Consider the following 13,502-nt stretch of genomic DNA (forward strand, 5'->3'; position numbering starts at 1 on the left):
TGGTGCCAGAGGCTCCTGCACGACCAAGGGCCTAGGATGCCGATGGTGCCAAGGCTCCCGTAAGACCAAGGGCCGAAGTTGCCGATGGTGCCTGAGGCTCCCGCACGACCAGGGGCTTAGGTGCCGATGGTGCCCGAGGCTCCCACACAACCAACAGCCTAGGTTATCGATGGTCCCGAGGCTCTCGCACGACCAAGGGCCTAGGTTGCCAATAGTGCCCGAGGCTCCCGCACTACCAGGGGCCTAGGTTGCCGATAGCGCAAAGGCTTTCGGATGACCAAGGGCCTAGGTTGCCGATGCCACTAAGGCTCTTGCACATCCAAGCACCAAGGTGCCGATGGTTCCTGAGGCTCCCGCACATCTAAGCACCAAGATGCTGATGGTGCCCAAGGCTCCCACACAACCAATGGCCTAGTTTACCGATGGTGTCCGAGACTCCCGCACATCTGAAGCACCAAGGTACCGATGCTGCTAGAGGCTCCCGCACATCTGAGGCTCCAAGTTGCCGATGCTGCTCGAGGCTCCCGCACATCCGAGCACCAAGCTGCCGATGTTGCTCGAAGCTCTCGCACCACCGACGTCCTAGGTTGCCGATGGCTTTCAAGGCTCCAGCAAGTCCAAGCAACAATGTGCCGATGCTCCCGCACCATCGACGTCCTAGGTTACCAAGGGTGCCTGATGCTCCGGCACGACTAAGGGCCCAAAGTGCTTGGGAAAGGGACCGGGATGATTCAAAAGGGGAGGGACCTGGGGGAGGGACCGGGACGACTTGTAGCATTATTTTCTATATTTTGGGATGGCTCACCGGAGAACCGCCGGGATGGCTCGCCGAAGCACCTTCGGGATGGCTCGTCGGAGCACCGCTGGGATGGCTCACTGGAGCACCACCGGAATGGATCGCCCGAGCACCGCCGGGAACCTAACCGGCAATGGAGGGACACCGACGTCTAGGCATGAAATCTGCGTGGGCAGTGTCTTGGACAACCCCTGTTCGCCTCAATATCACCTCCCCCCTAAAGAGATAAAGAAACTTGGTCAATGTGCTACAGGCAACATTCATGTATCTGAAATCGGGACACATTATGGTACCGGCGCTTCTGCACCAACGGGGGCCCAAAATTAGCTTTGGTGCTCGACCTTCCCGCACATCCGATGCACTAAAGTGTCGATGCTGCTTTATGCTCCGACACATTAAAGGGGCCGATGGTGCCCGATGGCCTCGCACCATAGGATGGTACACGCTGCCGATAGTGTACGAGGCTACCGTACGACTGAGGGCCAAAGGTGCCGGAGGTTCTTGTTGCAAAATGGAAGGGACAGGGACGATTCATTCATTTTTTGGTACCAGACATGCAACGGTATCCAAATTCTACCTTTGGGACGATTCATTCATTATTAGGTACCGAACAAGTAACGGTATCCGAATTCTACCTTTTGGGATTGGAGAGGGACTCGCTGCGCCATTTTGTATATCTCGGGATAGCTCACCGGATTATCGCCGGGATGGATCGTCGGAGTACCGCCCGGAACCTAACTGGTGGTGGGGGCACCGACGTCTGGGCATGCGATGGGCGTGGGCAGTGCCCTGGATAACCTGTCTGCTCAATATCACTTCCCTCTTAAAGAGCTAAAAAATCTCGGTCAATGTGCTACCAGTTGACATTCATGTGTCTCAAAGCAGGACGGAGTTTTCAATGTCAAGCAGGATACTTTTTCATTAGCGCTCAAGATATCCGAGGCACCAAGGTGCCGATGTTACCCAATGATCCGCACTATGGGATGGCCTACGTTGCGGATGTTGCCTGAGGCTCCCGTACAAGCCTGAAACGAGGGTAGTTATTTTTAGGCCACTTACATTTAGTATTTTTAACTGAAAATTTTTTCTATTGGCCCAAAAGAAATATAAGAAGCCGAATGAAATATGGCATGATGGCACGACACGGCAGAAAATTGAACAAGTGACCAATAGTTGGGAACTCGCACCCGCACCACCACGGCCCCCGTTGTGCCATGTTTCCCAAGGGGGCGGTACGGCCAAGTGTTTAACTTAGAAATTTTTTCTGTTGGCCCAAAACAAATACAAGAAGCTGAATGAGGTATGGCCTGATGGCATGGCATGGCATGGCATGGTACGGCAGAAAATTGAACAAGTGCCTGGACCGCCAACAGTTGGGAGCTCGCACTCGCACCACCACAGCCCCCGTTGTGCCATGTTTCTTGAGGAGGTGGCACAGCCAAGTGTTGAACTAACTCCTTACACTAAATCCACCACTTGGGGACCCCAGGGCCGGGATGTGCAAAAGAATAAGGAGGGATCAGAAGGGAGATGGGGGGAGGGACGAATCGAAGCAACAAAGGACTGAATCTTAGTGGATCGTAGCAGCAAGGCCACTCTGCCACTTACAATACCCCATCGCATATTTAAGTCATCTACAAAGGATTCTACCAATCGCTCGGTGAGAATTACGCTCAAAGGAGGCGCCCGTGACTTGTCCGCAATGATCGCTGCACCTACGACACGTGCCCTTGGGGGCTAAAGGCCCCTACTGCGGGTCGGCAATCGGGCGACGGGCGCGTGTGTCACTTTTAGCCTGGATTCTAACTTAGAGGCATTCAGTCATAATCCAGTGCACGGTAGCTGCACGCCACTGGCTTTATAACCAAGCGCGATGACCAATTGTGCGAATCAACGGTTCCTCTCATACTAGGTTGAATTACTATTGCGACGCGACCATCAGTAGGGTAAAACTAACCTATCTCATGATGGTCTAAACCCAGCTTACGTTACCTATTAGTGGGTGAACAATCCAACACTTGGTGAATTCTGCTTCACAATGATAGGAAGAGCCGGCATCGAACGGTCAAAAAGTAACGTCGCTATGAGCGCTATCGCCACAAGCCGATTATCCTGTGGTAACTTTTCTAACACCTCTAGCTTTAAATTACGAAGGTCTAAAGGATCGATAGGCAACGCTTTCACGGTTTGTATTCGTCTTTCGAAATCAAAATCAAGCGAGCTTTTACCCTTTTGTTCCACAGAGATTTACATTCTCGTTGAGCTCATATTAGGAAACTGCGTTATCTTTTAATGATGTGCCGCCTGACCAAACTCCCACGACAATGTCTTCCCCCCGGATCGATCAGCTAAAGCCGACCTTGGGTCCAAAAAGAGGGGCTGTGTCCCACCTCTGATTCATGAAATAAGTAAAATAACATTAAAAGTAGTGGTATTTCAGTTTCGCCCGAGAGCTCCCACTTATCCTACACCTCTCAAGTCATTTCACAAAGTCAGACTAGAGTCAAGCTCAACAAGGTCTTCTTTCCCCTCTGATTCTGCCAAGCTCGTTCCCTTGGCTATGGTCTCACTGGATAGTAGACAGGGACAGTGAGAATCTCGTTAACCCATTCATGCACGTCACTAATTAGATGACGAGGCATTTGGCTACCTTAAGAGAGTCATAGTTACTCCCGCCGTTTACCGCGCTTGGTTGAATTTCTTCACTTTGACATTGAGCCTTTGGCGTAAATCACATTACGTGAGCATCCGCGAGACCATTGTAATGCTTTGTTTTAATTAAGCGATCGATTCCCTTGTCCGTACCGATTCGAAGTCGATTGTTTATCGCCGGGAAGGCCCCAGGAGCCGTTCGATCTGTCCCAGTCGGCACGCGGTGACCTACTCTCACCATAAAAGTAGCTCAAGCGATGCACCAAGAATGATAGGTTGGGATCGAGACCCGTGCCTAGCCCTCAGAGCCAATCCTTTTCCCGAGGTTACGGATCTATTTTGCTAACTTCCCTTACCTACATTGTTCCAATGACGAGGTTGTTCACCTTAGAGACTGATGCGATTATGAGTACGCGCAAGACGCAGACGGCACTTTCGATCCTCCAGATTTTCAAAGGCCGCCGGGGGCACACCGGACACCACGCAACCTGCAGTGCTCTTCTGACCGCTGGACCCTACCTCCGGCTGAGCTATTTCCAGGGTGGGCGAGCCGTTAAACAGAAAAGATAACTCTTCCTGAGGCCGCCACTAATGTTTCTAGAGTCCCTTAAGTTGCCGTCAGCTGCCGCATCTCGGTTCAGGAATTTTAACCTGATTTCCTTTCGAAGCTCACACTGAACGCTCTATCGGACGGTATTCCCCCGTCTCTTAGGATCGACTAACCCATGTGCAAGTGTCGTTCACATGAAACCTTTCCCCTCTTCGGCCTTCAAAGTTCTCATTTGAATATTTGCTATTACCACCAAGATCTACACTGACGTCCGCTTCGCTCGGGCTCGCACGCTGAGTTTTATAGTGACCACCGCGCCCTCCTATTTATCGGGGCCTAGCCCTTGCCCTAACAGCCAGGTATAGGTCGCGCGCTTAAGCGCCATACATTTTCGGTGCTAGTTGATTTGGTAGGTAAGTTGTTACACACTCCTTAGCAGATTTCGACTTCCATGACCACCGTCCTGCTGTTTTAATCGACCAACACCCTTTTTGGGTTCTAGGTTATACGCAATTGGACACCGTAACTTTGGTTTCGGTTCATCCCATGATCGCCGATTCGCTTACCAAAATGGCCCACTTGGAGCTCTCGATTTAGGTGGGCGGCTCAATGAAGCGACCGCAGCGTCCTACCTTTTTAAAGTTTGAGAATAGGTCGAGGGCGTTGCGCTCTCGATGCCTTTAATCATTGGATTTACCTGATAGAACTCGCTAAGGGCTCTAGGTATCCTAAGGGAAACTTTAGAGGGAACCAGCTACTAGTGTCATGGGTTGCGAAGGGAAACTTGCAACCATGATAGACTTGTGCGATCTATTGCTTTTGAGGGAGGGCATTTGGCCTAATCAGACTGGTCCAGTGCTTGGAGAGATTGAAAGCCCATCTCTGAAGCTTGGAAAATATGGAAAGTAATCTTCAAAGATATGCTTGGTAAATATGGAAGGGGATCTTCAAAGATATACGATCCTAGACTTTAATGTATTCTTTAGAAGATACGATTCTGTAATCTTAGAGATTTGATATCTTGATAGCTTTAGATCTTAGCCATTGATGTATTTCGATCTGTACCGTTGATATTGGGAAGGCTCAACTATAAATAGAGGCCTCTCCCCCATATTGTACTCATTCAGTGATTAATAGAATTTTGAGAGCATTCACTCAAACTTTTCTCTCAAGTGTTCTTATTTTTCTATGGCTTTTGTTCATCTTTTAAGATTGTTCTTACTTCGTTCTTCTGCTGTTCTTCGTGGGTTCTTTAGATGAGTTCTATTGAATCTTCAATTGTTGCAGGATAGGCTGGCTTAGGCGTTTTTGAGTGTAGAAACGTTTAAGGCCGCATGGATCTCTTGGGAAAACTCTAAGTCCGTGACAGTTGGTATCCGAGCTAGCGTTCGAAGGCACCGTTGAACGATGTTGAAAGAAGCTGCTGAGAATGTTGATGGAATGGAGACTCGTGGGAGGGCTAGGAAAGCTAGCCGTTTGAGGGACGTACTATCAGCTCTGGAAGATCGTGTCGTCACTCTCAAAGAATCCGTGAGGGATGTCAAGGAGAGGGTTGATGATATCGATGATAAAGTCAACGATGGGTTGCAGTCTATACAAGAGCAGCTCAAAGAGTATGTGTTGGATAATATTGAGAAGCTGATTAGTAGGGATGATGCCATCGAGACTATGATGGTTGGTAAGACTGATGCCATAGAGGCTATGATAACGGCCTTGAAAGAGGAGATTGCGGAGCTCAAGGGTGAACTCACAATCTACAAGGCTGCTTTGGGCAATGGAGGGTTGGCTGCTGTCACACCCAAGCCCAGCGTGGATGCTCCCAAGCCAAAGGACTTTAAGGGAACAAGGTCTGCAAGAGAAGTGGACAATTTCCTGTGGGGAGTCGAGCAATACTTTTGTGCCAAGGGCATTGCTGATGTTGCCACTAAGGTAATTACTGCTGCTATATATCTTATTGACATTGCCTTATTGTGGTGGCATCGTAAGTCCACCGATGTGTGACGTGGTGGGACAGAAATTAGAACTTGGAAGGAGTTTCAATATGAGTTCAAAGCGTAATTTTATCCTGAGTATGCCGAGGATGAAGCTCGGGCAAAGTTGCATCGGCTTTCATAACAAGGCACTGTGAGGGAGTATGTGCAGGAGTTTAGCGAACTCATGCTTCAAATTTCTAATATGGGTGAGAAAGAGGCATTCTTTTCCTTCATGGATGGGTTGAAACCATGGGCGAAGCAAGAGTTGCAACACCGAGGAGTCCAAGAACATACCAAGGCCATGTCTGTAGCAGAATCGTTGGCTGAATTTGGTAGGAAGAAAGACAGGCCTAAGTCTTTTAAGCTCAAGTCCCAGCCAAAGGGAAATAGTGGGGGAGACAAAGAAAGGCCCCCTAGAAATGACAACGATAAGAAGCCTCGGGACAAAAGGAAGAGTGGGCCTATAAGGTACTTCCATTGTGATAGACCACACATGATTAAGGATTGTCCAAAGAAGGCTGTGCTCTCCGCTGTGGAAGAAAAAGCGGAGTCCAATGTGGAGGAAAACAATCTTGGTTCAATACTAGGGGGTGTTGAAGACAAGATGAGTCATGGGCTGATATTTGCGGACATCATAGTAGCTGACAAAAAGTTGAATGCACTTGTCGACACAGGTGTGTCTGATTTATTCATGTCCGAAGGGGTTGCGCAAAAACTTGGCCTCAAGATTGAAAATTTACCGGGTCAGATTAAGAAGGTGAATTCGGAAAGTGTTCCAATCAAGGGGGTTGCAAAGGGAGTAAAACTCCAATTTGGTGATTGGACCGGTACGGCATCCATCAAGGTAATACCACTTGATGACTATGATTTTGTAGTTGGATTGAGTTTTCTTGATTAGGTTAATGCGACGATTTGTCCTTCCAGTAATTTCATGGTGATTTCAGATTCGAACCATCAATGCATGGTGAGATTGACAAGAAAGGGGAGCCTGGAAGGGAAAACATTGTTCGCAATCCAATTTGCTAAGGGAGTACGTAGAGATGAAGTCTCCTACTTATCCACTTTGAAGATTGAGGAAATCGGTAAGTCCGTGGGTGAGATCCCTAAGGAAGTAGGCCAAGTATTACAATTCTTTCGAGATGTGATTCCTGCAAAGTTGCCAAAGAATTTGCCACCTAAGAGGAAGGTGGATCATAGGATCGAATTGGTGTCCAACATGGTATCGCCAGCTAGGGCCCCACATTATATGTCCCCACCGGAATTGGAGGAATTACGGAAACAATTAAAGGAGCTTTTAGATGTGGGATTCATTTGGCCGTCTAAATCTCCGTATAGTGCACCGGTGCTATTTCAAAAGAAACATGATAGGTCATTATGGATGTGTATTGATTATCGGGCCCTAAACAAGATCACTGTGAGAAATAGGTACCCTATTCCCCTTATTGCAGACTTGTTCGACCAGTTTGGTAGTGCAAGATGGTTTACCAAGTTGGACTTGAGATCGGGGTACCATCAAGTTCGGATAATCGAAGGAGACGAGCCAAAGATAGCTTGAGTGACACGGTATACCTTGTATGAGTTTTTGGTGATGCCATTCAGACTCACGAATGCCTCAGCTACATTCTGCACCTTGATGAATAAGGTACTTCAACCTTTCGTGATCATTTCGTGGTTGTTTACCTTGACGATATTGTGGTGTACAGTAAATCACTCGATGAACATGTGGAAAATTTGAGGGAGGTATTCCAAACTTTGAGGGAAAATGAGTTGTTCGTCAAGGAGGAGAAATGCACCTTTGCTCAACGAGAGCTGCCATTTCTAGGCCACATTGTGGGAGGTGGCAAGATCTGGATGGACGAAAGCAAGGTTCGGGCCACTGCCGAGTGGGAGGCTCCAACCAAAGTGACAGAGTTGAGATCTTTCCTTAGGTTGGCAAACTACTATAGTCACTTTATCGAAGGCTACTCTAGAATTACCGCACCCTTGACGGACATGTTGAAAAAGGGTAAGGTATGGGATTGGAACCCACAGTGTGAGAGGGCCTTCAATCAATTGAAGAAAGTAATGACAAGTGAGCCCGTACTTGCATTACCGGATTACTCGAAGCCTTATGAAGTACGCACAAATGCGTTAGATTATGTCATTGGGAGAGTACTAATGCAAGAAGGTCATCCCATTGCTTTCGAAAGTCGAAAGCTTAATGAGACAGAGTAGAGATATACGGTCCAAGAGAAGGAAATGACTGCTGTGGTGCATTGCTTACGCACATGGAGGCATTACTTACTGGGTTCCAGGTTCGTGGTCCTTACCGATAATGTTGCCAACAGTTATTTACTAACCCAGAAAAAGTTGTCTCCCAAACAGGCTCGTTGGCAGGTTTTTCTAGCGGAGTTCAATTTCACAATGGAATACAAACCAGGAAATGCCAACATGGTGGCTGATGCATTTAGTTGAAAGATAGAATTTGCGGCCATCAGTCAACCTGATAGGTCCCTATTGGAGCGCAATCGAGAAGGGTTGTCCTATGACCCCACAGCCAAAAGCTTGATTGAGCTGGCCAATGAGGGGAAAACGAGGAGATTTTGGCTTGATGGGGAATTACTATACACCCATGGGCACCGCCTCTATGTGCCTCATTATGGGAAATTGCACAAAAAAGTCATGAAAGAATGCCATGACTCACGATGGGTGGGCCATCCGGGAATGCACCGTAACTTGGCCCTTTTAGAGGATCGATACTATTGGCCTCACATGGGTAAGGATGTGGAGACATATGTGAAGACTTGTCTAGTATGCCAACAAGACAAGGTTGAGTTAAAGAGTCCTGCCGGCTTGCTACAACCTTTGCCCATTCCGGAAAGGCCATGGGAGAGTGTATCCATAGATTTTATTGTGAGTTTGCCTAAGTCTGACGGATTTGCAAGTATTCTTGTTGTGGTAGACAGGTTTTCAAAGTATGCGATGTTTATTCCTACTACCAAGGAGTGCCATGCTGAGGAGGCAGCTCGCTTATTTCTTAGACACGTGGTAAAATATTGGGGAGTGCCACTGTCTATTATCAGTGATCGAGATGAGAGATTTACAGGCCGGTTCTGGATAGAGCTGTTCAAGTCAATGGGCTCGGACTTGAACTTCTCCACAAGCATGCATCCACAAACTGATGGGCAAAGTGAACGAGTGAATGCATTGTTGGAGACATATCTTCGACACTTGTGAGTGCCACGCAAAGGGATTGGCCCAAGTTGTTGGATGTGGCCCAATTTTCATACAACTTGCAGTGAAATGGGGCAACGAACCAAAGTCCGTTGGAGATAGTGACGAGCCAACAACCACTCACACCCAATGCTGTTGCGACCCGTTATATAGGACCAAATCCTGCTACGTATCGATTTGCGAAGGATTGGCAAGAAAAGAATGACTTGGCTAGGGCTTCTTTACACAAAGCAAGTAAGTGCAACAGGAAGTGGGCCGATCAGAATCGAAGGGATGTGCAGTTTCAGGTGGGGGACTCAGTCCTTGCCAAACTACACTTGATGTTGTGATATACGGGTTTGCACAAGGGGCTTGTGCGAAAGTATGAGGGGCCGTTTAAAGTGTTGAAGAGGGTAGGCAAGGTAGCCTACAAACTTGAGTTGCCAGCAAAGCTGAAGCTTCACCCAGTGTTCCATGTAAGTATGCTCAAGCCATACCATGGGGATCAAAAGGATCCAAATTGAGGCAAGTCGGAATGAGCAACAATGGGGGTAAAGGTCTCTTATGACTGAGAAGTTGAAAACATTGAGGCAGATCGTGTGGTGAGAAGAAGGTATCATCGGCCACGACATGAATACTTGGTATGATGGAAAGGACTACCTGATTGCAAAGCGAGTTGAGAACCTACCGAGGCATTGTGGCAATTCCAAGAGAAGTTAGCCCAGTTCCGTGAGGAGGACGCGACGAGGGCGTCTCTAGAACAAGTGGGGGAGAATGTCATGGGTTGCGAAGGGAAACTTGCAACCATGATAGACTTGTGCGATTTATCGCTTTTGAGGAAGGTCATTTGGCCCAATCAGACTGGTCCAGTGCTTGGAGAGATTGAAAGCCCATCTCTGGAGCTTGGCAAATATGAAAAGTAATCTTCAAAGATATGCTTGGAAAATATGGAAGGGGATCTTCAAAGATATGCGATCCTAGACTTTAATGTAATCTTTAGAAGATACGATTCTGTAATCTTAGAGATTTGATATCTTGATAGCTGTAGATCTTAGCCATTGATGTATTTCGATCTGTACTATTGATATTGGGAAGACTCAACTATAAATAGAGGCCTCTCCCCCTTATTGTATTCATTCAATGATTAATAGAATTTTGAGAGCATTCACTCAAACTTTTCTCTCAAGTTTTCTTATTTTTCTGTGGCTTTTGTTCATCTTTTGAGATCGTTCTTACTTAGTTCTTCTGTTGTTCTTTGTGGGTTCTTTAGAGGAGTTCTATTGAATCCTCAATTGTTACGGGATAGGTTGACTTAGGCATTTTTGAGCAAAGAAACGCTTAAGGCTGCAAGGATCGCTTAGGAAAACTCTAAGTCCGTGACACTAGATAGTTCGATTAGTCTTTTGCCCCTATACCCAAGTTAGACGAACGATTTGCACGTCAGTATCGCTACGGGCCTCCACCAGAGTTTCTCCTGGCTTCGCCCCAATCAGGCATAGTTCACCATCTTTCGAGTCCCGACAGGCATGCTCTCACTCGAACCCTTCTCAGAAGATCAAGGTCGGTCGACGGTGCACCCGCGAGGGATCCCACCAATCAGCTTCCTTGCATCTTATGGGTTTTTCTAGCCCGTTGACTCGCACATTGACTCGCACACTGACTCGCACACATGTTAGACTCCTTGGTCCGTGTTTCAAGACGGGCCGAATAGGGAGCCCGCAGGCCGACGCCCGGAGCACACACGTGCTGAAGCACGCCGAGACGGTGTGTGCTGGATCCCATGTTCGAGGCAACGATGTCTCCACAGGCATATCAAAGGCCCGGGTTTGGGCTGCTGCCAAGACCCGAGTCAGTCCACGCCCCGATCCGATCGACCGACCGCCTCTTGTCGTTCCACATCCGACTGGAGAGCATCGCCGGCCCCCATCTGCTTCCCTCCCGACAATTTCAAGCACTCTTTGACTCTATTTTCAAAGTCCTTTTCATCTTTCCCTCGCGGTACTTGTTCGCTATCGGTCTCTCGCCCGTTTTTAGCCTTGGACGAAATTTACAGCCCGATTAGAGCTGCATTCCCAAACAACCCGACTCGTAGACAGCACCTCGTGGTATAATAGGGTCCGGGCATGACGGGGCTCTCACCCTCTCTGGTACCCCTTTCTAGGGGACTTGGGCCCGATCCGCCGCTGAGGACGCTTCTCTAGACTACAATTCGAATGTCGGTGGCACTTGATTCTCAAGCTGGGCTTTTCCCGGTTCGCTCGCTGTTACTAGGGGAATCCTGGTAAGTTTCTTTTCCTCCGCTTATTGATATGCTTAAACTTAGCGGGTAATCCCGCCTGACCTGGAGTCGCGATGCGATGCCGAAAGGGTTTAAGGGTCTCGATCGACGAACACGCACGACTCCAAACGAGGATGCTTACAGTATTACCACCGATCGTCGCAACGATTATGTCATCGAGGACTCGAATTTAGGCCAACCGATCCGCTTGCGGTCCAACCGAGTCCCGAGGGATCGAAATTGGATGGGGGCGACGATGCGTGACACCCAGGCAGACGTGCCCTCGGCCTAATGGCTTGGGGCGCAACTTGCGTTCAAAGATTCGATGGTTCATAGGATTCTGCAATTCACACCAAGTATCACATTTTGCTACGTTCTTCATCGATGCGAGAGCCAAGATATCCGTTGCCGAGAGTCATTCTATATACATTACGACAAAAGAGCAGCATCACTGAAGCACTGACACCGCGAACGGTGTGGCGACAGAAAATGTGTCCCTTTTTTCATTTTGATTCCTTGGGGCGATTCGCGTCGGGGGTTTGCTCGTTTTCCATCGAAGAGGTTGATCCTAACATCTCACCCCACCCAATGGGCAAAGAGATGACAAGACCGGCCGCTCCGACATGCGGGGGTGGCGATAGGCGACGACGCACCCGCACCACCTCTGATGTTGTATACAAGGCGTTCACGGGTCGTTCTACTAGGCAGGTTTCGACAATGATCCTTCGTAGGTTCACCTACTGAAACCTTGTTACGACTTCTCCTTTCTCTAAATGATAAGGTTCAGTGGACTTCTCGCGACTTCGCGGGCAGCTAACCACCCACGTCGCCACGATCCGAACACTTCACCGGCTATAGACTCGTTGAATACATCAGTGTGGCGCGCGTGCGGCCCAGAACATCTAAGGGCATCACAAACCTATTATTACCTCAAACTTTCGTACCCTAAAATGCTATAGTCTCTCTAAAAATCTAGCCACGAGGATCACCTCCGTGTAGCTAGTTAGCAGGCTGAGGTCTCATTCGTTAACGGAATCAACCAGACCAATCACTCCACCAACTAAGAACGGCCATGCACTACCACCCATAGAATCAAGAAAGAGCTCTCAGTCTGTCAATCCTTACTATGTCGGACTGGTAAGTTTCTGTGTTGAGTCAAATTAAGCCATGAGCTCCACTGGTGGTGCCCTTAGTCAACTCCTTTAAGTTTCACCTTGCGACCATACTCCCCAGAACCCAAAGACTTTGATTTCTCATAAGGTTAAGCAAAGTTCTAAAAGTAATATCTGTCGATCCACGGTCGGCATTATTTATAGTTGAGACTAGGGCGGTGTCGATCGTCTTCGAGCCCCCAACTTTCATTCTTGATTAATGAAAACATCCTTGGCAAATGCTTTCAGCGATTGTTCGTCTCTCATAAATCCAAGAATTTCACCTCGACTATGAAATACGAATGCCCCATCGTCCTGTTTTTCATTACTCCGATCCCGAAGGCCAACACAATAGGATCGAAATCCTATAATGTTATCCCATGCTAATGTATACAAGCATAGGCTGCTTTGATCACTATAATTTCTTCAAGGTAACAATTGGAGGAACAACCCGTCAATTAAGGCTAAGAACACATCACGACAAGAAGGACGAAGCAGGACCGGTGCTCACCGTGAGGCGGACCTACCGACCCACCCTTAAGTCTAACTACGAGCTTTTAAGCGCAACAACTTAAATATCGCTATTGGAGCTGGAATTACCGAAGGTCTGCGGCACCGGACTTGCCCTACAATGGATCCTCATTAAGGGATTTAGATTGTACTCATTCAATTACTAGACTCATAGAGCCGGTATTGTTATTTATTGTCACTACCTCCCGTGTCAAGATTGGGTAATTTGTGCCTCTTGCCTTCCTTGGATGTGGTAGCCATTTTTAGGCTCCCTCTCAAATCGAACCTAATTCTCGTCACCCGTCACCACCATAGTAGGCCACTATCCTACATTGAAAGTTGATAGGCGAAATTTGAATAATGCATCACCGGTACAAAGGCCGTGCGATCCGTCGAGTTA

General features: G+C 48.0%; 1 protein-coding gene, 1 non-coding gene and 1 pseudogene across 2 annotated transcripts; 1 reads left to right on the forward strand and 2 right to left on the reverse strand.

Annotated features, from left to right (window-relative positions):
- Positions 1 to 2,338: 2,338 nt before the first annotated feature.
- On the reverse strand, positions 2,339 to 5,289 carry LOC128281345 (28S ribosomal RNA; annotated as a pseudogene).
- An 884-nt stretch (positions 5,290 to 6,173) lies between these two features.
- Positions 6,174 to 8,185, forward strand: LOC108455631 (uncharacterized). Its single transcript, XM_017754173.1, has 3 exons — positions 6,174 to 6,815; positions 6,870 to 7,477; positions 7,675 to 8,185. The coding sequence occupies exons 1-3, from the start codon at positions 6,174 to 6,176 to the stop codon at positions 8,183 to 8,185; spliced, it is 1,761 nt and encodes a 586-aa protein (XP_017609662.1).
- A 3,517-nt stretch (positions 8,186 to 11,702) lies between these two features.
- LOC128281183 (5.8S ribosomal RNA) lies at positions 11,703 to 11,858 on the reverse strand. The gene has a single exon (XR_008271396.1). It is a non-coding gene; the product is annotated as a 5.8S ribosomal RNA (ribosomal RNA).
- Positions 11,859 to 13,502: the final 1,644 nt, after the last annotated feature.

The sequence above is a fragment of the Gossypium arboreum genome, chromosome 9, assembly GCF_025698485.1.
Source record: "Gossypium arboreum isolate Shixiya-1 chromosome 9, ASM2569848v2, whole genome shotgun sequence".
In the NCBI taxonomy this organism is placed as follows: Eukaryota; Viridiplantae; Streptophyta; class Magnoliopsida; order Malvales; family Malvaceae; genus Gossypium; species Gossypium arboreum.

Excerpts from the sequence above, each read along its gene's own strand:
- LOC108455631 (XM_017754173.1), top strand. The coding sequence starts at position 6,174 with ATGGGTGAGAAAGAGGCATTCTTTTCCTTCATGGATGGGTTGAAACCA. Across the intron at positions 6,816-6,869 it reads CCGGTACGGCATCCATCAAG|GTTAATGCGACGATTTGTCC; the intron begins GTAATACCACTT and ends TTTCTTGATTAG. Across the intron at positions 7,478-7,674 it reads AAGTTGGACTTGAGATCGGG|TAAATCACTCGATGAACATG; the intron begins GTACCATCAAGT and ends TGTGGTGTACAG.